The sequence below is a fragment of the Marmota monax genome, unplaced genomic scaffold, assembly GCF_021218885.2.
Source record: "Marmota monax isolate L192 unplaced genomic scaffold, Marmota_monax_Labrador192_F-V1.1 WCK01_AAM20220418_F8-fsc00036, whole genome shotgun sequence".
NCBI lineage: Eukaryota > Metazoa > Chordata > Mammalia > Rodentia > Sciuridae > Marmota > Marmota monax.
In genome coordinates, this window is record NW_026694491.1 from 5,652,680 (window position 1) to 5,680,452 (window position 27,773).

Genomic DNA, 27,773 nt, shown 5'->3' on the forward strand with positions numbered 1-27,773 from the left:
GCTTCAGTTATTCCATGTATAAATATTGTCTGTTCATCAAGAGGAAGATTTGAAATTCATTGGACAAACTTGAAACTTTCCTTGTTTTTTATATTTCTGCTAGACTCTAGCAATTTTGCTGTAATCTTAGGTTTGAAGGACTTTGTGACTTTTATTTGCTCTGTTTTCAGCCATTTTGTTATGATGCTGTCTTAGGGTTAGTTTACAGAAGTCCTTCAGAGGTGAAGTAACCAAGTGTCTCTGTATATCACACAGGTTGATGATATTTCTAGGTTTAAAAATTCAAGTGAATAAATGTTTATTTACCCTTTTGAAAGTTTTTTTTTGTATGTATGCATGTGTTAAATGAAGTAATGGCAGAGAATTAACTCTGAGTTTTAGTCTGTTTCATTCTTATTTTTAGAAAGTGGCTTAAGGATCTTTGAGAATGTATATCCAGAGAGACTTTTTAATTCTTTTACTCACTTATGAAGGCTGTTAATTGTGATTTTTCATCATCGCAATATTAACTATAGTATATTTTTCTCTTTGAAAAATAATAGGATTACAGTCAGACAATGAAATCCTCAAATCAGCTGTTGAATATCACAAAGTGCTATTAGTAGAAAAGGATCGTGAATTAATACGTAAAGTACAAGCTGCCAAGGAAGAAGGTTATCAAAAACTCTTAGTATTACAAGGTGAAAAGTAAGTGCTTAATTACCTTAGTTTGTATTAAATCTTCTTGCACATGGAAACATTTTACTCTAGCATCGTCTTTATTGTAGTTCTTGTACCATAATTATCATCTGTTGTTTTAGGCTAGAACTTGAGAACAGATTAGCAGATTTGGAGAAAATGAAATTGGAACATGACGTCTGGAGGCAATCTGAAAAGGATCAGTGTGAAGAGAAATTGCGGGCATCACAGATGGCAGAAGAATCTGCCAGAAGGGAACTTCAGAGTATCAGGTTATGTATACATGTATATTTTTAATTTTTAATTTTGAAATAGTTTCAGAGATAACAAAATGAGGTAAAAATGGCCCAGAGATTTCCCATGCACACTTCACCTTGATTCCCCAAGTATTAACATCTTATATAACAATGATACAGGGGTCAAAACAAATTAACAATATAATCCAGAAATCAAATGTTAGTATTATCAAAAATGTTGGCTTTATTTAAATTTTACCAGTTGTTTCTTTGTGTCTTTTATCTGGTTCAGAATCAATTCCACACATTGCCTTTATGTAATTTCCTTTAATCTGGAACACATTAACACTTTAGTAGAGTGCTTGTTAGTATTTTACACATTGTCTCTCAATTTGGGTTTGTAATACACTTTTAATTTTTTTTAGTTGTAGATGGACAGAATAACTTTATCTATCTATCTATCTATTTATTTTTATGTGGTGCTGAGGATTGAACTCAGTGCCTCACATGTGTGAGGCAAGCACTCTACTACTGAGCTATACCCCCAACCCCTTGTAATACATTGTTTATGAATAAATTCAGGTTATGTATTTTAAATCAAAATTGCACCAAAGTCATGTATCCTCAGTGCACGTATAAGGAAGTTTTTGATTTGTCTTCTTTACTGATTATGTTCACCTTGACCATGTAGTTATCATAGTGTCTGTCAGATTTTTCTTCGATATAATTAGTGTTTTTCCCCTCTGTAATATATAATCATAAGATTTCTTATATAATTTTTTGAGACTACTTAAATATTCTCATTGAACTTTCTCATCAAACATTATTTTATTAATTTTAGCATCCTAACATTACTTTAATATCTGCTAAAGAAGTTTCAAATATGAAGAGAGAAAGTCTAGAATAAACTCCATGGTGTTGGGGCAGAATTGGAAATATCAATGTAAATTCATGATTATTAATATATATACATATAGAAAAATAAAGAAATGGATGTAATGTGACTTGGGCATACATAAATAAATCTCATCAGTTCACTGAAAGGGCCTAGAAGCAAAGTTTCTCTAGTACCAACAAGCACTCTTATTAGATTAGCTGAGATTTTATTTTCCTATGCCAGCCTCCAATATAAAAATAGCCTTAGAGAAATGGCTAGTAATAGGGCTAGAGAAAAGAAAGTAAAAGGGAAACCTAGAATATCCTGTGATATCAGACAATAAGGAGAACCTCAAAAGATGAGATTATATCAAAAGGACATAGAATTCAACTTGAAAAAGTCTCCAATTGCCAATTATGTAACCCATAGAAGAAAATAAGAATCTATTAGTCCATACTAGTATAGATATAATATTTAGAGGAGAAGGGAGAAGCTCTTCCTTTCAAATTCCAACTAATAAATGTAGAAAGAATGATGAAAATAGGAAAATCACAATTTAGCAGATATTAAAGTAATGTTTTCTTTATGGTATAATATATCAAGACCACAACTAGGATAAGACAAAATGAATAGCCCAGGATGTAAAATTTAAGGAGTCATTCACTTCCGTGTTCCAGTGTTACACTTAAAGGATCCAGGTAACAAGGACTTATATTTTCCACTGGGACCTTCCAGTGTCTGGTGGGTTATTAAAAGCAGGATAAAAAACTTGACACTTCTGCCTCCATTTTGCATTTATCTGTTTTGCTCTGAGTCACCTTGGATTCCAGGAACAACATGTCTAATACGTAAACATCTTATATGAGTATAAACTATCCCTTGGGGCAATAGCAGCTTTCTTATCTATTATGAGCAGGGTCCCCTTTTCTGAGTCCTGAGATAACGATTAACCACAGTTTGATGAAGACTGTTTGACTGTTCCTATATCTGGACCCCCTTGTCTGTATAATTGGAAGCTTATGTCAGTAACACTGTAGACAGAGGTAAGGAAGTAGGTCTCCTTGTCTTCCTGGTATAGCTATAATGATTAAAGCTCCTTTCTTGCACTTGCCATTGCTCTTTCAGTGTGGTTTTTGGTGCAAGTGGCTGGATCTCATTTGCTGGTATTACTAGAGTCAGGCCTCTGGTACAGGATTCTGTTAACAGTGTCAGAGTATCTCAAATTTCATACTCTGAGCATTTCACTTGCCTTGATCATATACTATAGTCTTATTGCTATAGTATATGATCAATTTTTATGAGTGTTACATAGCATATGGAAAGAAAGAGTATAGTAGGTTATGTTACATCCTGACAGATAAGTTGAAAATGTCTTTAATATACCTAATAACAGGGCTGGGGTTGTGGCTTAGTAGTAGAGTGCTCACCTAGCACACGTGAGGCACTGGGTTTGATCTTCAGCACCACATCAAAATTAAAGGAAGATATTGTGTCCACCTACAACTAAAAAATAAATATCTAAAAATATATATACCTAATAACCATACACTGCAAAGTATTAGTTTGTTTACCCTTGTGATCCCATGGCAAACTAGGACCTATAGCTTGCTGCCCCTGAGCAAACATTGTGAGAAAGTATCTTTCATTATATATTGCTAGGCTGGGAAAAGATCAAAATTCAAAATTTAAAGTACAGGTTCTACAGATTGCATATAGCTTTCACACCATTGTGAAATTGAAAAATTCTAAGTTCAAATCATTGTAATAACAGGAACCAACTGTTATTATTTCCATTTGCTTGGTATAACTTTGTCCTCTGTTTCTAAATTTTCTGAATCATTTTGTTTTTTAAATATGTATTTTCTATATAGCATATAGTCTGGTCTTGCTTTGTGAGCCAAATGGGAGATTTTTTTTTATTTTAATGGGTGAGTTAAGACCATTTATATGCAGTGAACACTTGTTGGGATTTGATATCCCTTACAACCCCCTGCATTTTTACTTATATAGTTGTTTTGAAATTTGGGCATTTTCTGTCTTCCATTTATGCTAAGGGGTGGTTCTGTATGACTTTATTTGTTTTCCTATCTTTTCTGAATTATTTTTGTAAAATAAATGGATAATAGAGCTAGAGCATCTGTCCTTATTTTTAGTACCTTCTCTTTATCTTTTAATTCTAAAATCTTAATGACTTTGCTAATTATATAAATTAGAGTAACTGTCATGAGCCATCCATGGGCTGTATATGGACTGTGTTGTGCATAGTAGCCTCAAAAGGGGATAAGTCTGGAATTGGGAACTTCCCGTGACACCCGCCACAGGGATTGACCACCTGATGCAAGTGAACTTCCCTCTCAAACTCGGCCAAAGATCCCACCTAGTACTTGAGTGTGACCTGAGAAGATGACAATCAACCTGCTGACTAGTAGACATCAAGCATGACTCTGCCCTTGAAACCTTATTCCTGCCTTTCCTGTACCCCCCTTAAATAAACCACCAGAGCCATATTTTCTTTGTTTAGATACAGAGACCATATGGATTAGATCTATCAGAGGCTTCAAATTTGTAAATGTATTTCTGAATATTTGTGTTTTGTTATTCACTAATTATTTGAGACTTAAGTTTTAAGGTGGCTTCCATTCTCCCTGGCAGGAAGAACTCCCCAATGAGATGCTGGCCATTGTCCCTATTAAGTGATTTTTTAAAATCATACTTATTAAGTTGTTGGTTATATTTTGAGGCAAATTTCTTGATCCACATTACTTAAGAAAGAACCGCTTCAGGCAGTGGTGTATCTATTACTTATGTTGGGTTTAATGCGAATCGTTGTTGGCTTCCATTCTAGAATCATAAATCTGTAATGGATTTGAGAGTTAATCTTGCCTACCCCTTCACTTTTAGATAGGTATATTATTTAACTATTTAGGACAGATCGTTTTTAAATTTCCACCCTCCCCAAGAACCCCACTCTAATATTTTACCTCATCATGGTTGCACAATTTGGCCATTTAGAATCATTTCTGTTTCTTCTGCTTTGCATTTCTGTTGCTATAGTGATATAATGTTCAGCATTTTGTCATTGCTTGAAAACAATAGTGGACTTTATTCTTTTGTTTTTTTGGCTTTTAAAAATGTAGCTGGGTGTGGTAGTGAACAAGTATAATCCTAACCACTTGAGAAACTGACATAGGAGAATTGCAAGTTTGATGCCAACTGGAAAATTTAGGGAGACAGTTTAAAATAAACAAAGGCCTGGAGATATATAGCTAAGTGACAAGGTGCTTGCCTAACGTGCGAGACCTTGGGTTCGATCCCCAGTATTGCCCCTTGGCCAAAATATATGTATATGTAAAACAGCTTTCATTCCTTAACTTTTCTTTAATATGGTATTTTCTGTTAGTCACTTTGATAATTTATCTTTGATTCCTTTTAATTTTCTACAGATCATTTATACATATAATATGTAAATGATCCCCAACATAAGGACATAGTAACCAATATAAAATCTAGCAGTAGTAATTTACAAGATTTGCCTGAGTTTAAAAATTAAAAAATTCTACAATCATGGTGTTTCTTCCATAGTAGTTCTGATTTGATTATTTATAAATCATTCATTAAAATAATCATAATAGCTGGGCATGGTGGTGCACACCTGTAATCCCAGCAATTTGGAGGGGGAGGCAGGAGGATTGCAGGTTTAAGGCTAGCCTCAGAAATTTAGCAAGACCTCATCTACTTAGCAAGACCCTGTCTAAAAATAAAAAGGACTGGGGGTGTGGCTCAGTGGAAAAGCACACCTGGGTTCAATTTCTAGTGCCAAAGTATTAATCATAATTGTATCACTTGGAGTCTGATTGGTCAGAGACTGTGAACCAAAGATCTTGCTAAGGAAATGAAAAGTATAAATAATATGAAGCAGGAGTATCCTTTTACTCATAATTAACGATATCTATGATAAGTAGATATTCTAAAGCAATGATTAACATATTAGTTATATACTAGTCTTTTGTTTACCTAAGTGGTTTCTTCACCATTAGCCTATTATAATAATTTATTATAAAAATAATAAATTTATTTTTACAAAAATATTTTGTATTTCATAAGGATGCTTCACTGTACTTTTTTTTCATTTTGTGAAGTTTGTAAATTTACCTATAAAATAACAATGCAAAAATTATAACAATTTAAATATTAACAAAGTATGAAGTCAAATTTTGGTAATGGTAACAATCCTACTCCAACTAATGTAAGCAAATAAAGGGACTTTATTGGCTGACATAGATTGTAGAAAGGACAGGAATTGTGCTGTTCTTTTGGACACTTGGATCTGGAACTCAAATGTGACCAGAGTGCCTTCTTCCCTTCTTCTTCCTTCTCCTCCTTTCTTCTATTTGTCTGTCTCTGATGTGTGCTTTTTTCCTACTATTTCCTTGTGAGGCTAAGACAGTATATTGAGACCAAAGAACACATTATTACTTGCTTTGTTAGCTTTGCTTCGTTGTGACCAAAATACCCGACAGAAACAACTTAGAGGATGGTAATTTTATTTTGGTTCATGGTTGTAGTCCATCGTCCAACTCCACTGGATGTGAGGAAAAAGATCATGGCTGAAAGGCATAGTGGAGGAAAGCTGCTCAGTTCATGGCAGCTGGAAAGGGGAGAGAGATAACATCTAAGAGGCCTGGGAGAAGATAAACCTACTTGGACCTACTTCCTCTAACTAGGACCCACTTCCCAATAGTACATCCAGCTATCAGTGATACTTGATGGATATTGGATCTTGAGGGCTCTGACCTAATCAGCAGTCTCCATCCCATTTGACACTTGTTGTATTGGGGACCATGCTTCCAATACAGGAGTCTTGGAGGGCATTCCAGACCCAAACCATAACACTTAATCAACTCAAGTAACCTATCACTGTGACAAAGGGAATCAGGCACCCTGGCTCAGCCAGATTATATGCCTGTTTGTGGTGGTGGGGAGGAGGCAGTAGGTGATTTGCAGTTTGATATCAGAAGTAGAGAGGAGGTGTTTAGGGGAAATAATAGCAATAATCATCCAAGGGAAAGAGAACTTGATCATTTAAGAAATCCTGTAGAAAATGCCTCTTAATTTACCTTTTGTATGACTTAAAGCCAGCACACACTATTTCATTTGAGGCATTCTAATTTTTCTTAAGAATTTTTTAAACATTTTTATTTCATCAGTTTGAATTTTTTTTCTGCCTATAGTGGATATTTATTTGCCCCCTTTCTTTAAAAAAAAATCATTTAATATGTCCTCCTATTTCTACACTATCTTGATGAGGATTTTGTTGTATGTCATTTAAATAGGGAGCAGGAGACTTACAGTTGGCCATCTAGACAAGTTTTCTCCTAAAATTTGAACTATAAAATAAATGATAGAAGTAGCTATGTGATAGCATATGAAGGACCAGGTGATTCATGTTGCACATATGTGCCAGTGATTCCTATCCATTACTGTATTCTGCTTATGGTACTCTTGTTTTGTTTTGATTCAGTGGGCTCCTGTTTTTCTAAGACGGTCTCTCTTTTTTTTTTTTTTTGGAAATAATAGCCAGTTTCCAGTGCTTACAAGCAGGAAACTTATTTTCAGAAGATTGTTAGAAGAAGGCAACTGCCATTCTTAAGAGACTTGATCTAGGAATCTGTGACAATAGATTATTACAAATATGACTTCTCTCCCTTGCCATATTGTGTTGTTTCCCCTTGATAATGGAGACTAGCATCAAATAAAGGCAAGATGTTACACTAGAGCCTTCACTGCTCAATAGGATACCGGGAGCTGCCCTGGATGCAGACGCCTATTTAAGCCCTGATGCACCAGGTTCTGAACAATTATTGTCCTCAGTCTGGCATGGTAGTGCCAGGTTGTAGTAACTTGGGTGTTACCCCAGCTCGGATAACAAGGCATGGTTCCAAGAGTAAGAGTCACCTGCTGGGGTTGAGATACTCTCACCTGTTCCTTTGTAATCCTACCCCTTTGCCTTTTTTGGGATAGAATGTTCCATGGAACCTCCCCTTGTGTGTCCCCCATATAAGAATAAAGAATTCCAGTGGCTAGCTCTCTTTCCATGGACCCTTAAGGTTGGAGAGCTGTCTCGGATTTTGAAAAGGTACTTCTGTTTGTTTACGCGCTTTCTTTGTCGTTTTCTTAAGTTATTGGAATAGTCAGATTTTTGTGAACCCAGCATTAGGTCGTCAGCTAGGATAGATGGTGATAATAGGGTATCGCTAGGCACATATAATTATTTAAATTTAAGTTAATTAAAATTTTAAGAGATTAAAAATTAACTTCCTTAGTCATGCTAGCTACATTTAAAATGTACTATAGAAATACGTAGTTAGTGTCATATTGAAAAGTGCAGATTATAGAACATTTCCACCATTGCAGAAAGCTTTATCAGACAGCATTGTTGGACTGTTAAGGGTAGGGATTCTATCTTTGTTATTTACCAATGAATCTATAACACTTAAAACTGGGCTCAGCATTCATAGGCTCTCATTAAATATCTGTTGAATGGTGAAAAAGCACTATCAGCTGCATGCCAGGATTATCACAGTTGACTATACTTTGAAGGAGCTTGAAATAGTTCCATCCTATTCCAAAGTTTCTAGGTAAAATCTCCCATAGATTTATTCTCTTTTAATTTGGCCCTCCATTCTACCTCCTATTTCTTTTCCATAATTATTTTTAAAGTACAGTGTACATACCTTATCATTTCTTACTCCCCAAACTACTCATCCTTTATTTTCTGATTTCTCCCCACCACTTCCTCAGTAGAAGCTCTCCTTTAATAGCAGCCTCTGTTGTAGCCTTCAGAATCCTTATTGTGCTATCAAGAAATGTTTTGTGATTCAACTTTTTTTTTTTAATGAAACCTCACTGAATCTGATTTTCTCCTAATGGCATGTAACCCAGAATCCCTTTTAAGTAGAAATTACTTTTCTTCGTGCAACAAAGAACTACAAGGGACATCAGCATTTATAAACCTTACTCTTGCTTTCAGATGATTATTTGACTAACCATGGTTAAAATGTTTTTCTTTTGATATTTGTTGCTTCTAGGTTGTCCCTGTCTTTTTTCTTTGCCGTTTACTGATCTACTGGATATTCCTCAATAATCTCTGAGGTCTTTGCTATCTGTCTCAACTTTTCTCTATTTTTCTATCTTGCCATCTTTCTTAGTGTCTGCACATTTGTTTTGTTGGGCTATTCAACCCTTAGACTTACAGTTTTTCATAGCTTCATGCTAGCATTCTTTAAGTTTACTCTATTTTATGTTTGTTTATCTACTAGAACCATTTACTTCAAAGGCATAAATATCTTTCTCTTTCCCAGTTCATTCTCACTGAAGATACTGAAACAGGTAGTCCTCATGCTTTTTTTTTTTTTTTCCATTCAGTTTATTAATCTGGCTCTCTTGCCTCCTTTTAGTTTAGAAACTACAGCTCAATTGTGTTCCCATTTGTATATAAGCAAAGGCTATTAGATATGAATTCTTTCACCTTCTTGCTACCTTAGAATTTCAATATCTTTATCTCTTTTTATTCTCACTTCCCTTTCCATTATACTAAAAATATTCTTTCCCCTTTACTTCCAAGTGAGCCATTTCATTAATCCATTTCCATTGTTTTCTTTGAGGTCTTGCTCCATCATTTACTCCTCTTCATCTTTATTTTATCTTTAATTTCTCCATTTGAAGACTGTTACTTTGCTTTCAAGGACTGGTTATAATTGCATCTCTTTTAAACAGCCCTAACTGATCCCTTACCTGAGTTTTATTTCTTGTTGATTGACCAGATATATCCAAATTCTTGACCTGGACTCAACAGTCTTCTGTCTTCATCATGATTTTGTAGAAAATAACTCTTATAAACTCAGTAACCTTAAAGCACCTTGTTAATAACATTCAGGAATATTTAATGAGGAAATGCCCCCAAAGTTTGAGAACAATAGCATAGCTAGAATTATGAAATAAGAAGGTTATTGGTACTGACAAAGGAACAAGAGGGGCTGGGGATGTGGCTCAATCGGTAGCGCGCTCGCCTGGCATGCGTGCGGCCCAGGTTCGATCCTCAGCACCACATACAAACAAAGATGTTGTATCCGCCGAAAATTAAAAAATAAATATTAAAAAAAAATTCTCTCTCTCTCTCTCTCTCTATCTCTCTCTCTCTTAAAAAAAAAGGAACAAGAGGAAGAGCAGGACTAACCATCTCTTTAGACTCGTTTTGGGCATTTATATGTAAATATATCAAAAGTAGTTGGTCATATTTTCAAGATTCTTTCATGTTCTATCTGTCTTACTAATTCAGGATTTGAGTTGATTCATGTAGTCTTTTAGCAGATATTGAAATCATACTGTATTCAATGCATAGCCCTAGGCTTTTTTCTTTTTTCTTTTTTTTTTTTTTTGTATCAGGAATTGAATCCAGGGGTGCTTAACCACTGAGCCGCATCCCAAGCCCTTCTTATTAATTAATTAATTTATTTATTTATTTATTTTTAAATTTTGAGACAGAGTCTCATTAAGTTTTCTTAGGTCCTCACCCTCCAGAGCCACTAGGTAGTGCCCAGCTACCAGTAGACTCTAAAGGGTGTTATGGTCCCAATTCTGATTGGGCAGATCAGATGTGCTGCTAAAGTTAAGTTATAAATGACTACGGCCAAATGAATTATATTTGAAAGGAATTTTTAAAAGGAGAAGGTTGAGGGGCCCAGCCTACCAAACCTAATTAGCATAAAGTTTTCTCTACAACATTGGTCATTTGGTCACCAGAAGGTTATGATTGAGCATGTATCATTTGTTTAGAAGAGAATGCAGTATTGGTCCTCTTCAAATGTCCATTTGTTTTGGATAAAAAACTCATTAGATATTTTGTAGAATTCAGTATGGTGATCTTCATTAGATAATTTTCTTTTAAATCTGTTAGCCCTGGAATAAAGTAGCAGTGTTTCTGATAGCATTGATAAATTATAGAACTTTTAAGTTGTATGGATCTGAGGTAGCTTTTCCTAAACTGAACTACTTTTTTCTGATGACTTGACAACACATTCTACACTTTTCCACTGAAGGCCAGTTGTTCAGGCTGTTCTCTATGTTTATTAAAATCTTACTAATCAGATTTTGTCTCCTTGTAGTATTCCCTGGTACCTTTGGACAAACTTGATATCTCATCCTTACTATACTCATAGTTTTCCACTGCAAAAGAAGTAATCTGTGTTTAAATTTTAGTAATATGTAAACACTGCCTAGCTGCCTGGAATCTATGATTGAATCTATTACTTTTGTTTTTTATTTTTTATTTTTTGGTATCAGGGATTGAATCCAGGGGTGCTTAACCACTGAGCTACATCCCCATCCTTTTTTAAACATATATATTTTAATTAGGGACAGGGTCTCGCTGAATTGCTCGGGGCCTCAGTAAATTGCTGAGGCTGGCTTTGAACTCAGGAGCCTCTTGCCTCAGCCTCTTAGCTGCTGGGATTATAGGTGTGTGCTACCTCCCTGGCTTTGGATCTACCACTTTGCATAACACAATACCTGGTATCAAACAGGCATTCGATATAATTTATTGTCTAATTCAGTGAAATAATAAACTGTGTGTGGATGTGTAATATCTTTTGATGGGTTGTGGTTTTTAGGTTAAAACTTCAACAACAAATTGTGAATATTGAAAATGCAGAGAAAGAAAAAAGTGAAAATTCTGATCTGAAACAGGTATGATTTGTAGTAAACATTTTGCTTTTATTTATTGATTTATTTTGTTATGGTACTAGAAATTAAATCCAAGGGTGCTCTTACCACTGAGTTACATCCCTAATTCTTTTTATTTTTTATTTTGAGACAAGGCATCACTAATTTGTTGAGGGTCTCACTAAGTTGCTGAGACTTCCCTCAAATTTGTAGTTCTCCTGCAAGTCTCTGGGATTACAGGAGTGTGCCCCACCCCTACTCCATGCCTTGCTTGCTTTTTTTTTTTTTTTTTTAGGTGCTTCTTTAAGTTGTTGTTTTGCATAATTATTGGAATTTTGCATATCACATTTATGATAATCTAATTAGCACAGTCCACAATATTGATGTTGATGTGTAAAGATAAAGTGTTTCAGCTTCTCTGTTGTAATTGAATAAGCTTATTTTCTGACTGCTGGGTTTTTTTTATATATTTGCGTGCTGTAGCTCATAACAATTCTTTTAAAAATCAGGAAGACATTATTTTGATATCTGGAATTTTAAAAATTGCTTAGAAAGATTATTCATTTTTAAGTTAATTGAATAATTGGTTTGTAACTTTGTATTTAATCCATAAAGTACTTCTTGCTATTTCCCTATGAAATATAAGTCGTATTTATATGGAAAGAAATGTGTATTTTAATTAAATTTATTTGGGTTCAGGAAAAAGATTATATATGGTTGGGCAAAACATGGGAGAGTATTCTCTTCCAAATTCCATTTTATTTTTTGTTAAAAAAAACTTTTTCCTACTGATTATGAAATAGTGAGTATTCTACTTTTAAGGTTTATCTTGCCTATTAGCTGGTACTGCTTTGCATGTGCAGTTACAGCTTCTGAGCCTCAACTTGGAGGGCATAACGTTTGATTCTCCAAGAGAGAAGTTATGTAGTATCCTTGGCATTGGGGTTTCTGTCATCCTACAATATATGGAGGTATTAAGTTCTTTGAAGTTTGCTTATTCATGTAACTATGACATAGATGTAATGTTTGCCACTCCTGTTAAAAAAGTAAAAAGTTCCACATGAAGGTATTCATTCCAGAATATAATCTGAGACATACCATTTTACTTTATTCTGCTAACAAATTGCTCTATGGACATACATAATCCTATCTTACTTGACTTTGCTGCCATTGGAAAGTAATAGGATTGTTACCCATTTAATTTATTGCATAAAAAGAATCTTATTTCTTTTAACTCTTAAATCTCAGGATGGGTTCTTTTGATCCCTGTCTCTTGATTATTTGCTCTAAAGTATCTCAGAGAATGGCTAAGAGAGGTAAATGGGAAAAAAAAGAAAAATGAGAATTTCTTTATTTTATTGGCAAAATGGCATGTGGATAGATATAACTATCCCAAGTGAAAACTATTAAATATAACTTAGAAGCAGTTTGAGTTTTTCTAGCCTGTTTGTTATGTCATTATCCACTTTTCTTGAGGAAAAAATATTCCCAGGTGAAGGTAAATTAGGATGGAATAAAGGCCTTGGGTGACATTATGTGATTTGAAATGTGGCTCTAGAGGCCAAGGAATCCCTAACCATTCATTAGATTTCTCAGATCTTCCTTCTGCTTAACACTGGGCATGTAGAATAATTGGAAATCATTTTAAAACAAGGTGAGAACAACCCTTCCTATGTTTACTCAACAATTCTTGACTGCTCGGAGAGCAAGCCTCCTACAAGGGTAGTATGTGGGAAGGGGGAACAACTAGTTTCCCAGTTGACTTGTTTTTTTGTTTGTTTGTTTGTTTTGTTTTTTAAATTTTTATTTTTAGGTATAGATGGACACAACACAATGCCTTTAATGCCTTTATTTTTATGTGGTGCTGAGGATTGAACCCAGGTCCAGCCCCTGCTAGGCGAGCGCTCTACTGCTGAGCCACAATCCCAGCCCAGTTGACTTGTTTTTAAAGTTGGTTCTTTTCCTAGAAGGCTAGGGAAAAACTAGAGTCAAAGGAGACTTTACATTCTCTTTTTTCCTTGTTCTTCTTGCTAACCCTTCTTCCAACTTGTGCTTTGTTTATTGTGGGAACAAAATGAGGAACTCAGTGACTAGGGAATATATGGTTAGTGGTAGTCTCTAATTATAGTAAGAAATTATCCTAACTGCTGCTATTTATTATTTCATTTAAGGGGCATCTTTGACGGCATACCAGCTGGGTGGGACATTTGTGATGGTGAAATGCTTAGTATCCTCCACTTTTCAGACCTTACTGCATTTGCTTAGTGGCCATGTGTTTCACTTTTTTGTTTTCTTTTAAGCAAATCAGTAGCTTGCAGATCCAGGTGACCTCACTGGCACAGTCAGAGAATGACTTGCTGAATTCAAACCAAATGCTGAAGGAAATGGTGGAGAGATTAAAACAAGAATGCCGAAATTTAAGAAGCCAAGCTGAAAAAGTGCAAGTAGAAGTTGAAAAGTAGAGTTTGCTCTTTTTTTTTTTTTTAATGTACAAACTATTTTTTTCTTTTTGGCATATAATACATAGTTATTTCAGTGATAATTAATTCCAATGTTGAATGTGTTTGTATTTAGTTATAAGTACCTTTTGGTAGTGTACATTTGTCTTAGGTAACATACTCTGTAAATTGAGCTTTATAGATTTTTTTAATTATTTAGAAGAAAATTTTAAAATCTTTCCTGAGCACAGTATTCTGAAAACTCTTGAAAGAAATGATCCTCTTATTTTTTGAGCAAACCAAAACAGTTAAATAACCAAAGAACAGATGAGTTGATTGTGGGGTTGCTATTTTTGTGTGTTCTCAAAACTTCTTAGTATTAGAACTAGTTTTGGATTTTCCCTCTGAAAAGCTAATTTATTTGTTTATATTTTTTGACCTTGAAATTTGTTAATAGTAGTGTAGTAGACAGGGGAAAATTATTTTGGTTGTATTCAAGACTTTATGTTCTTTGGAACATTTTAATATGTGGTAGAATAGACCTGGGGAATGTGACTCAGTGGTAGCGCACATACCCAGCATGCACAAGTCCCTAGGTTTGATCCCCATGAAAGTAATGAGTGAGTAGGTAGGTCAGTAGGATAAAATATTATAGTACTTTGTATTTGCTTTGTCTTTATAACAAAAACATGTTATTATAGATGTTTATTTCTATCTATAAAACATTATTTTTTTTTCAGATTTGTTCTTCTAAAGTCAGTCTTACCAAGTAAAGCTTCTATTTTCCTTCAGTTTTTCTGTTCTTTCATATTTTAAGGCTCATCCAAGGTTTCATATATCAGGTTGAATTTCAGGAAAAGGAAGTAAGAAAGGTGCATGTCCATATGTGTTATAACATTCCTGAGGGTCTATTTTTCTTTTATTTTTCAAAAAAAAAAAAATAGAAATTGGTGTTTTGAAATTCTTAAGTGTTTGTAATGAGCTTAAGAACCCTAATGAGAAGCATAACTAGCAAATTTAAGTAATTTATTGTTGTTTTCTGGGTGTTATTCATAGGACAGTTGTAGAAGAAAATAACTGGACTACAGATGAATAGAGTATAATTTTAGTCCTGACTAGCATACTTAAAATCTGTATGACCTTAGACAAGTAATCTTACTTATCATGGTTTATTATTTCTTATTTGTATTACTTATAAAAGGATATTAAAAATCATATAAAGGATAAAGAATAGCTTTAGGAGTACAAATTTTAATTATGTTACCTTAAACTATCATTGGTTTGAATTTTACTGTATCCAGAAAACACACCACACAAAGACTTGATTCCAGGCTGATTTTTTTGGTACTGGGGATTGAACTTCGGGACACTCAACTACTGAGCCACATCCCCAGCCGATTTTGTATTTTATTAGAGAAAGGGTCTCATTGAGTTGCTTAGTGCCTTGCTATTGCTGAGGCTGGCTTTGAACCCAGGATCCTCCTGTCTCAGCTTCCCAACCTGCTGGGATTACAGGCGTGTGCCAGTGTGACCAGCTCTAGGCTGATTTTTACAAGCTTTATTAGGTCCAATTTTTATTACTTGGTGGTCTTTGTAGTTTAGACCTGGTTATCAGGCATTTGTCCTGCCATTAATTAGATATGAGTTCTTACATCAGTTAATCACCTACTGTAAACCTAGTTCCTCATATATAAAAAAGACATGACAAGTACTTAATTAGAAGTACAGTGACTGATTTGTAAGAAATGCTCTGTGATGTTAATGTTAGCAAATGTGTGACCAAATAGTAGTGCCTGTAGTTAGAAAAGTAGGGATATCATCAGGCAGGTAATACCTATTTAACCTTAAGCATTTATATTAACTTCCATGTTTTTGCATACATTTATTTTTCTGACAGGACATTGGAAGAAAAACAAATACTGTGGTTGGAAGAAAAGCATAAGCTTCATGCACGTATCACAGACAGAGAAGAAAAGTATAATCAAGCTAAAGAGAAACTACAGCGTGCTGCCATTGCTCAGAAGAAGGCAGGTGGTTCTTATTAAAATGATTTCTATAGAGTAAAACAACTATTTTAGAGTAAAATGTAAAATTAAAGCTGAGATTTTAGTGACATGTTTAATTTGATATTTAAATATTACATTTCACTGTCAACCTTGCAGAGGTAAAATGGGAAAATCTAAACCATCCAGCAGGTTTACTTGTGAATTTTGTTTGAGCTGACAGGTATTTTCCCACAGAGATGGTATTTTTTTAAATCAATAAAACCTTCCAGGCCAATCCATACAAGTCTTAATTCAACTCATTCTCCTTTAAAGTTATAATGTGATTAGGCTTGTTTCACCTATGCCTAACTAATATCTATAATACTGCTTCTGTGGTTAAAAGCCTTTTTTGTTTCCAACTCAAAAATTAGGGGCAAGTATCTTCATGCCCTAGTTGTAGGGCCTAGGACTCTTCATAATTTCTAAAACAGCTACACTATTTCCACTTTGATCCTTTTAAAAATTTTACCTCTGCAGGCATACTTTTCTCTAGAAACTAAAAGGCTTTCTTTTTTGGAAATAGTCTAGGGTATCCTGAAAATCATGTAGCCAGGTATTTTCATATAAGTCAGTGGTTTATATCATTTTTCTACTTCAGTAAACCCAAGGAATGTAGCAGTTTCCATCAATAACAGTGACTCATTGGCAGTGATTTAGCAGTTGTTTTTAACAGAGTCTGGCTGTGAGGAGGGACAGGGTAGTGGATGTACATGTGTGTGTTTGATGTTTCCACTTAATAAGTTCTCTTTTTAGAAATGTTGGTTATGAGGAGGAGAATAACTGAGATGAGAGAAAGATAATCCTAGGTGTACTAGTATCATAATAGCTGTGTTTTTTGGAAAAGTTAATTGTTCAGATTTGAATAAGAGGAAATAACTAGATCATTATATTCCGATTTGGAAGTCCAGGACACTGTTCCTAGCAATCATTTTGTTATTGGGGTAAATGTCAAATTTGATTGACAGTTGGAGTGATAAATGAGTAGTCACTACTTCACTGTCCCAGCTACTGATATTTTCTCCTTCCATAATGCTAAAAGTAGTAAAACATTGAGATTAGAAAAACATTTTTTATTTTACAAGAATCCCAATGTTTTGTATCCTTTATGCCACTTTTATTGCCTTTTGTCCATGTAAGTACTGAAAAGCATGTGGGTGTTAGGATTTCAATACTTTTTTTAATGACTTGTGACAGTCTCAGAAATTCTACTTACACTTCCTTGCACTGTGAAACCTAGGCACATCTGAAGCTAAATTTCAGCCAGAAAATTCTAGAAGTAATAGGAGCTGGTTTTCCCCCTACACACACAGATAAACTTTCATGTTGAAGTTTTAGGGATAAGTGTCTTAGAAATCAAATGCTAATTATTGTGGTTTAGTTTGATTAACTTCTTTTGGAGCAAAAGTGATATCCAGTGTTAAAAGAGATCAGACACTGATCAGATTAAGGAAATTTACTAGGATTGCCATGGGGCACTGGGATACATTTGAAATTCGTGATTGTTCATTAAAGGTGAGACTAGTCAGCACAGTTCTATGTGTGCCACTTAAGTTTAGCTTCATGGGTGCAGGCATGTAGCATGAACTGCATTTTGCCCAGGTCAAAGTTTTTCATGCAAGTTTGAGGAAGAATTAGATTCAGATCAAGGTAATAAGGATGTCTACAAAAACAAATTTATTATAATGGTGAAGTTTTAAGGTAGTCATTGGCTCTTTCAGTCAATATATGTTGAGTTTTTGTTTTTATTGTATTTGAGCTTAATTCCTGGCAGATAGTAAGTGATTAGTAAATAGTTTGCTTTTATAATGGAGATTGAAAAGATTACTAACAGTAGTCTAGGAACCTGGCTTTTGGAAGTTCATCTCCAGATTTGTCTCAGGAGGCAAATTTCAGAGTCTATACTATAAGTTGATAATATGATGCCATATTAATCTTACACCAATGCTTTTTAGTCACCATTCTTCAGCATTTGGGTAAATTCACATCCGTATATTTTTACAGAATAATAAAGCCCAGTCCTGGTCTTAGCTTCTCTAGAATGGCTTCTGTCATGGTTTTATACTTAAAGACTAGAATTTCTTACAGAAATCCCTATCTTTGTATATTACCTATAGTTACTATAGGGCCTGATTAAATTTACCTGTTTGCTGTGTATATTCAATGTATATATACTTGATTAAGATTTGATGGCAAGTAAAATTATTTATTCGACTACAGTTTAAATAATCAACTGAAGAAATACAATTAGATTTAAGATTGTGTATTTATGTGATCATACAGTAATGAGATTATAAGCATTTCTACCTTTAAAATATCTGCTATTGGGCTGGGGTTGTGGCTTGGTGGTAGAGTGCTTGTCTAGCATGTGTGAGGCACTGGGTTCAGTTCTCAGCACCACATATAAATAAATGAATAAAATAAAGGTCCATCAACATCTTTAAAAAAACTTTTAAAAAACCCCTGCTATTTATAGTAACAAAAATGGCCTGGTATTGGCACAAAAATAGACATGTAGACCAATGGTACAGAATAGAGGACACAGAGACAAACCCATATAAATACGATATGTCATACTAGACAAAGGTGCCAAAAACATTCACTAGAGAAAAGATAGTCTAAAGTGATGCTGGAAAAACTGGAAATCCATATGTATTAAAATGAAATTAAACCTCTATCTCTCACCTTGCACAAAAATCAACTCAAAGTGGATCAAAGACTTAGGCATTAGAACAGAGACCCTGTGCCTAATAGAAGAAAAATAGGCCCAAATCTTCACCATGTTGGCCTAGGATCTGACTGTTTTAACAAGACTACTAAAGCTCAAGAAGTAAAATCAAGAATCAGTAAATGGGATGGATTCAAATTAAAAAGCTTTTTCTCAGCAAAAGAAACAGTCAATAATGTGAGGAGACAGCCTACAAATTGGGAGAAAATTTTTACCACATCCACCTCCAATAAAGCATTAATCTCTAGGATATAAAAAGAACTCCAAAAACTTTACACCAAAAAATTAATAATAATAACCAATAATTAATAATCATATTATTAATTATTGGTTATTAATAATTAATAACCAATTAATCAATAAATGGGCTAAAGAATTGAACAGACACTTCACAGAAGAAGAAATATAATTGATCAACAAATATATGAAAAAATATTGAACGTCTCTAGCAATTAGAGAAATGCAAATCAAAACTATGCTAAAATTTCATCTTATTCCTGTCAGAATGTCAATCATCAAGAAGACAGGCAACAATAAATGTTGATGAGGATGTGGTGAAAAAGGTACACTAACACATTGCTGGTGGGACTGCAAATTGGTGCAACCACTATGGAAAGCAGTATGGAGATACCTCAGAAAATTGGGAATGGAACCACAATTTGACTCAGCTATCTCACTCTCGGTTTATATCCCAAGGACTTAAAATCAGCATACTATAGTAATGAAGCTCTGTCAATGTTTATAGCAGCTCAATTCACAATAGCTAGACTATGGAACCAACCAACCTAGGTGTTCTTCAATAGATGAATGGATAAAGAAAATGTGGTGTATATATTCAATGGAATATTACTCAGCTTTAAAGAAGAATGAAATTATTTATGCCAGTAAATGAATGGAGTTAGAGAATAGCATGCTAAGTGAAATAAGCCAATCTCAAAAAACCAAAGGCTGAATGTTTTCTCTAACATGCGGATGCTAATTCACAATTAGGCAGGGGGAACTAGGGAAGAATAGCATTACTTTAGATTAGGTAGAGGGAAGTGAAGGGAGGGGAGAGAAGGGGATGTGGGGATAGGAAAGATAGCAGAATGAAACAGGCATTTTTACTTTACATATATATGTGACTGCCTGACCAATATGATTATACATGTACACTCAGAAAAGTGAGAAATTATATCTCACTGTGAATGACATTTCAAAGTACATAAATGCATTCTGCTGTCATGTATAGCTAATTAAAACAAATTTTAAAATCTGCTATTTAACTAAAATACCTAAGAAAAGCATATGCTTTTGGAAATGACAGACTAGGAAATATGTAGATCAGCTTTCTCCATGTGCTGTGGTTTGAATATTTGTGAACCCTGCCCCACCATCCCTATTCATCTGATGAAATTCTAACCCTCAAGTTGATGGTCATAGGAGGTATGGATCTTTAGGGGTGGTTAGATCAACAAAGACAAGGACAGAGCCCTAATGAGTGTATGTAACACTGTCTTGCCCTTTTACCATGTGAGGACTGAGTGAGAAGGCACCATCTTGTGATGAATCACCTTGATCTTGGATTTCCCAACTTTTGGAACTTGGAGAAATCGATTTCTATTATTTATAAACTACCTAAGTTCTAAGGCATTTTGTTATAGCAGCTCAAATGAACCCCATGACAATAAGGAGAATTTGAGAGAGTATTTTAAAAAATATCTCCATGAAGGTCTCAGAGAGCTAACAAGTCCATGAAAGATTAGGAGGCCAAGATCCCTAGCAGTAAGGGACCTAGAGAAGTGAGCATGGCATTTGTAGTTGCTTTTCCTTTAGGGTAAATTGTCAGTTCCAGAAGAGACAACTAGAAGCTGAGCAAAGCTTTGACAACTTCATAGGGCTTGGGAAACAAAAATTGGAGTTCAGAAACAGCCACAAAGCAGAGATCAGGTAAATCCACTTGTGTTTTGGGTTAGAATCCTGAAAGAATTTGTCATTGGACTAAGGGTGATCTGAAAATAACTGGGTCCTTGCAATTACTAAAGCAAAGCTTCAGATAATCTCATTCCTTATAATTAGATTATTTATTAATAGTTTATACTGCTAACAGCCTGCCTGCCCAAAACCAATGAGTCTACTTTAAGGGAAAATAACATTGTAGGTTTGAAAAATTATTTCCTCAATTTTTTAAATGTATAATTCCCAGCTCTACAAAAAATAAGCAGACATACCTAGAACAGCCAAAATCCAAAACATTGACTATATCAAATACTGGTAACGATATAGAACATAAGGAACTCTGATTCTGGTGGGAATGCAAACTGGTACTGCCACATTAGAAGACATTTGATAGTTGTTTGTAAAGTTACCATATGATCTAGCAATCCATTCCAAGGTATGTACTCAAATGAATTGAAAAGCTAAGTCCACACACAAAAAAAAAACTACACACAAATATTTAGAACAGCTTTATGTTGGTACTTGGAAATAACCAATATATCCTTTAGCAAATGGATGGATAAAACTGTGGTATATCCAAATAAGGTGACATTATTCACCAGTAAAAAGAAATGAATCAGCCAGGTGTGGTGGCACATGCCTGTAAATCCCAACAACTCAGGAAACTGATGCAGGAAGATCACAAGTTCAAAGCCAGCCTCAGCAAAAAGCGAGGTGCTAAGCAACTCAGTGAGACCCTGTTTCCTAAATAAAATTAAAAATAGGGCTGGGGATGTGGCTCAGTGGTTGAGTGCCCCTTAGTTCAATGCCTAGTACCAAAAAGAATCAACCACACAAAGACATGGAAGAAACTTAAATGTATTGCTAAATAAAGAAACTAGTCTAAAAAAACTACATACTGCAATTTCAACTATGACATTCTGGATATGACAAAACTATGGAGATAACAGAAAAGTCAGTGCTTACAGGGGATCAGTGGTGGAGGAGAGGACGAATAGACAGAGCCCTGGAATTTTTAAGGCTGTGTGATACTATAATGATGGAAATATGAAATTGTACAAAATCCATAGACCTATACAACAGAAAGAATGAACCCTAATGCAAAGTATAGTGTATCAGTATTGGTTCATCAGTTTAACAAATGTACAACAATTCAAGATGTTAATAGTGGAAATTGGATGGGGAAGAAAATATATGGAAGTTCTCTACTTTGTTTATTTTTTCTGTAACCTAAAACTGCTCTAAGAAATGGTCTGCTAATTAGAAACAACAATAACAAAACAGGCATGTGAGGAAATAACATCAAAAACCAAAAGAATAACCAATATAAATGGACCCCTACTGGGAATACAGGTAATGGAGTGTTTAGATACAGACTTTAACCATGTAGCACTTGCTCAGAAATAACAGCTTGAGAATTATATCAGAAAACTGGGAAACAGGGGGCACAGTGGTTCATGTCTATAATCCCAGTGACTTGGGAGGCCGAGACAGGAAGATCACAAGTTCAAGGCCAGCCTCAGCAACTTGGTGAGACCCTTTCTCAAAAAAAAAAAGGGGGGGGGGGCGGCTGGAATGTGGCTTAGTGGTAAAGTGCCCCTGAGTTAGATCCCTAGTGCCAAAACAGAAAGAAAGAAAACAGGAGAACATTTAATAAAGGCAAGTTTAGAACTAAAAAAACACAATAATGGAATTATTAGTTCTATGGATAGATTTAGATTTAACATAGTCATCATTAGCATCTTCAAAATACAAGCAGAAAATCAGTGAAAGAAACACCAAATGTGGGAAAGTGAAAATTCAAGGGCTGGTTTTTGAAAAAATCGATGAAACTGATAAAGCCTTAACAAAACTGGTTCTCATCAAACAACCCATGAGATAGATTAGATAGATAAATACAACTGAAGATCATTAATGAAAGGGGGGATACTGCTACATATGTTATAAATATTAAAATCAAAAGCATATTATAAAATAATTATACTAATTAATTATGCAGTTTAGATGAATACAGTCATTGAAGAACATTGTAATAAACCTAATATGAGAAGATTAGAAAATCCAAGGGGTCTTATATCTGTGAAAGAGGTAGAACCCTTAATTAAAAATCTTCTACTAATAAAATACCTCATTTGGCTTTATTGATAAATTCTTCCAAATATTTAAGGAAGAAATAATACCAATCTTAACAAGAATTCTCCCAGAAAATAGAAAAGTAGGAAAAACATCCCCATGTATTTTATGAGGTTGAGACCTGATACAATCATAAGAAAACTTATAAACATAGATGTAAAAATTTAAACATTAGAAAATTAAATCCTGTTATACATTTAAATTATGATAAATCATGAACCTCTAGAGTTTGTCTCAGAGATAAAACTGGCTTAACATGTAAGATCAGAGTAATTCAAGACTAACAAAAAGAAAGAGAACTATTGTGACCATCTTAATATATATACGGAAAAGTAATTTCACAAAATTAATGTATAAAAAATTTTATCAAATTAAGAATAGAAAGTAATTCTCACTCTGATAAATGGTGTCTATAAAAATCCTGCTGCTAATTAATATTGACCAAATATTGAATGCTTTCCTCCATTCACCCAAGTTCAGGAACAAGAAAAGTTAGGTCTGTTATCACCATTTTGTTCACTGTTTTGTTGGAGGTCCTACTTAGTGTAATGAAGCAAGGGTGGGGGAAAAATGATATAATGATTATATAGGAGGAACTAAAATTGTTACTCACAAATAACATGATTGTATATGCATAAAAGGTAAATCTATCAATAAAGTATTAAAATAGGAATTTTTAAAATTGTTGGATACAAGATCAAGTAACATCAGTTATCTTTATATACTTAACAGAAAATAATATTTAGGTGGGATACAGTAGCACACACATGTAATCCCAGCACCTTGGTAGGCTGAGGCAGAAGCATTGCAAGTTTGAAGCCAGTCTCAGCAATGTTAACAAGATCCTGTTTCAAAATAAAAAAGTACTGGAGATGTAGCTCAGTGGTAAAGCATCTGGTTTCAATCCTCAGTACCAAAAAAATAAAATTAAATTAACATTTAGGGGCTGGGATTGTGGCTCAGCAGTAGAGCACCCACCTACTGTGTGAGGCCCTGGGTTTCATCCTCAGTGCTGCATAAAAAATAGATAAATATAATAAAGGTATTGGGCAAATCAGCACCTCTGCAGATCTGCAGAACTCCAGACTACTCTCCGCTCCCACGTAGGTCACCTGATTGTGTTCTAGCCACAGCACAAGGACATCCCAGCTCCCCCCACCTCACCAGACACCCCAATGCTGGAAACAGACCAACTCCATCTTGGAAAACCTTTCTTGCCATTTGTTGGTGGGAAGGGCTATCATTGGGGATCTACGATTGAACAGGTACCTGGTTTCCAACTCCCCTTCCCCTCAGCTTCGATAAGTTGGCACAGTGACTGTACAGCACAAAAACTGCTCTCCGTTGAACAGGAACGCAGTGTGACCAGGGCGCTGCCCACCTTGGTGCAAGCCAAGAGGTCCTGCAGTCGAGACCTGATAAGCAAGGGTCTAAAAACCTGGAGCAACTCAGAGAGACCAAGATTAGGGAAGATTAGGGAAGCCCCAGGCAGAAGAGGAGGATGATACTGGGGGCTCAAGTCTTCTCACACTGGTTACTTACACCACCCTGAGAGCAGAGACTCAAGCTTAGAATAGACAACTCCACCTACTGGAAGAGAGGAGAAAGAAATGGAATTCTAAGAGGTTTTTTTTTTTTTTCCCCCTTCCTTTTTATCCTTTTTCTTTCTCCTCTACCCTTCTGTCCTCTGGCCCTCACAACCCCAACATATGTGAAACTAAGGACTTTGCATGAAATAGAACTTTGAGAAATGAGTCTAATATAGAGGAATTACATAAGCCTCCCCCCTTTTTCCCTCTCTTTTTTTCTCTTTTCTTTTTTTCTTCCTCCCTTTTTTCCTCTTTCAACCTCCCAATTTTATTATTTTTACTTCTTATAATTTTATAAATACATATATGTGTTTGTTTTTATGTACTCTACTGTCCTCCCACATACTTGTCTACCCTAAATTACCTCCTGTCTATTCCCCTGATACTAACCCTCTTCATTAGAGTTCTCCTCCAAATTTCCTAAGTTATATTAACCCCATGCCCTCACATCTTTCCCCCTTACCATAGCATCCTACGCCCAGCCCCCAGTTCTCTGTCTGCCACCAGAAACTGTACATCTTTTATGTACAGATAAATATAATAAAGGTATTGGGAAAATACCTTTTTCATACAGAGTATGAAACCTCTGATATATTTTAAATAATAATTGAATCCAACATTTCTGGACATTGAGACTAACTATAAATGTCTTAATAACAATAATTTGTTCATAGGTGATGTATCGTTGAAATTGGGATCTGTAAACATTGTCCTTCTCCACAAAGGAGGGATCATGGAACCATACAAGAGCACTAAAAATCTATAGAGTAAAAACAATAACACACCAGTTCCACAAGTTGCTGGAAAGAAACAAACCAAGCAACCTGAAAAGACAAGGGAAGAAAGTACCACAAACAATTCAAGACAACATATCATTAGAAGAATTAACAGCTACAGTGGAAAAGAGGACAGAGAAAGATTTCAGAATATACATGACTAAAATGTTTTGGAATCTCAAAGAAGACATTAGAGAACAAATACAGGCAGTGAAAGATCACTTTGACGATGAACTACATAAACAAATCCAAGAAGCAAAAGGTCACCTCTACAGGGAGATAGAGGTTATACAAAAAAACCAAATAGAAATCCTTGAAATGAAAGAAATAATAAACCAAATTAAAAACTCAAATGAGAGCATCACCAGCAAAGTAGACAACTTAGAAGATAGGACATCAGACAACAAAGACAAAGCATATCACTTGAAAACAACATAGACAGCACAGCAAAAATGAGCAGAAAACATGAGCAGAACATTCAAGAAATATGGGGCAGCATAAAAAGACCAAATTTAAGAGCTATTGGGATAGAGGAAGGCCTAGAGGTCCAAACCAAAGGAATGAGCAATCTGTTCAAAGAAATAATATCAGAAAACTTTCCATATATGAAGAATGAAACAGAAATCCAAATCCAAGAAGCCTACAGGATGCCAAATGTGCAAAATAACAGCAGATCCATACCAAGACACATAATAATGTAAATGCCCAAAATACAGAATAAGGAGAGAATTTTAAAAGCCAAAAGAGAAAGGAATCAGATTGCATATAGGGGTAAACCAGTTGGGATAACATTAGATTTTTTCAACACAGACCTTGAAAGCTAGAAGATCCTGGAACAACATATTTCAAACTCTGAAAGATAATGGGTTCCAGCCAAAAATCTTGTATCCAGCAAAACTAAGCTTCAGATTTGAAGATGAAATAAAACCTTTCCACGATAAATAAAAGTTAAAAGAATTTACAGCTAGAAAACCAGCACTACAAAACATCCTTGGAAAAATATTTTATGAAGAGGAAATGAAAAACCAACAGAGGGAGGTAGTACACTAAAAGAAAAGCTAATCAAAGAGGAAAACCAAGTCAAATTAAATAACAAAAATAAACAAATATGGCTGGAAATACAAACCATATCTCAATAGTAACCTTAAATGTTAATAGCTTAAACTCACCAATCAAAAGACATAGGCTAGCAAATTTGATTTAAAAAAAAAAAAGATCCAACAATATCCTGCCTACAGGAGACTCATTTGATAGGAAAAGATATAGACAGACTGAAAGTGAGAGGTTGGGAAAAATCATACCACTCACATGTACTGCGGAAGCAATTAGGGGTTTCCATACTCTCATCAAATAAAATAGACTTCAAGCCAAAATTAATCAAAAGGGATAAAGATGGACATTACATACTGCTCAAGGGAACCATACACCAACAAGACATCACAATCATAAATATATATGCCCCAAACAATGGTGCAACTATGTACATCAGACAAATTCTTCTCAAGTTCAAGAGTCAGATTGACCACAACACAATAATCCTGAGTGACTTTAATACACCTCTCTCACCACTGGACAAATCTTCCAAACAAAAGTTGAATAAAGGAACTATAGAGCTCAATAACACAATTAATAACTTAGACTTAACTGACATATATAGAATATATCAACTGGCATCAAGCGGACACATTTTCTTCTCAGCAGCACATGGATCCTTCTCAAAATTAGACATTAGACTATGTCACAGGGCAACTCTTAGCAAATGTAAAGGAGTAGGGATACTACCGTGCATTTTATCAGATCATAATGGAATGAAATTGGAAATCAACGACAAAATAAAGAGTAAAATATCTGTATTACATGGAGACTGAACAATATGCTACTGAATGAACAATGGGTTACAGAAGACATCAAGGAGGAGATTAAAAAATTATTAGAGGTAAATGAGAACACAGATAAAACATAACAAAATCTCTGGGACACTATGAAATCAGTACTAAGGAAAATTCATTGCATGGAGTTCATTCCTTAAAAGAAGAAAAAGTCAACAAATTAAAAGAACAGAAGAAAAAGAAGAACAAATCAGCAGCAAAAGCAATAGAAGGAAAAAAAAGCAATAGAAGGCAAGAAATAATTAAAATCAGAGCTGAAATCAAAACAATTGAATAAATTGACCAAACTAAAAGTTTGTTCTTTGAAAAAATAAATAAAATTGACAGACCCTTAGCCATGCTAATGAAGAGAAGGAGAGAGAGAGAACTCAAATTACCAAGCATAAGTAATGAAAAAGGCAATATCACAACAGACACTACAGAAATACAGAAGATAATTAGAAATTATTTTGAAATCTTATACTTTAATAAAATAGAAGACAGTGAAGGCATCGATAAATTCCTTAAGTCATTTGATCAGCCCAGATTGAGTCAAGAAGATATACACAACTTAAACAGACCAATATCAAGTTATGAAATAGAAGAAGCCATCAAAAGACTACCAACCAAGAAAAGCCCAGGTCTGGATGGATACACAGCTGAGTTCTACAGAACTAAAACTAAAAGCAGAACTAATACCAATACTCCTTAAATTATTTCATTAAATAGAAAAAGAGGGAACACTTCCAA

General features: G+C 34.7%; 1 protein-coding gene across 7 annotated transcripts in view; it reads left to right on the top strand.

Annotated features, from left to right (window-relative positions):
• Cep83 (centrosomal protein 83) overlaps positions 1-27,773 on the top strand; it is a 121,661-nt gene that overhangs the window by 85,472 nt on the left and 8,416 nt on the right. For 4 of the 7 annotated variants that reach the window (XM_058571300.1, XM_058571299.1, XM_046419308.2 and 1 more), the window contains 5 exons: positions 543-687; positions 801-950; positions 11,460-11,535; positions 13,812-13,969; positions 15,847-15,976. In XM_058571300.1, the coding sequence (XP_058427283.1) occupies positions 543-687; positions 801-950; positions 11,460-11,535; positions 13,812-13,969; positions 15,847-15,976 (659 nt within the window). Of the gene's footprint in view, positions 1-542; positions 688-800; positions 951-11,459; positions 11,536-13,811; positions 13,970-15,846; positions 15,981-27,773 lie in introns of all 7 variants that reach the window. The other 3 variants (XM_046419312.2, XM_046419311.2, XM_058571301.1) reach the window with 3 other exon arrangements.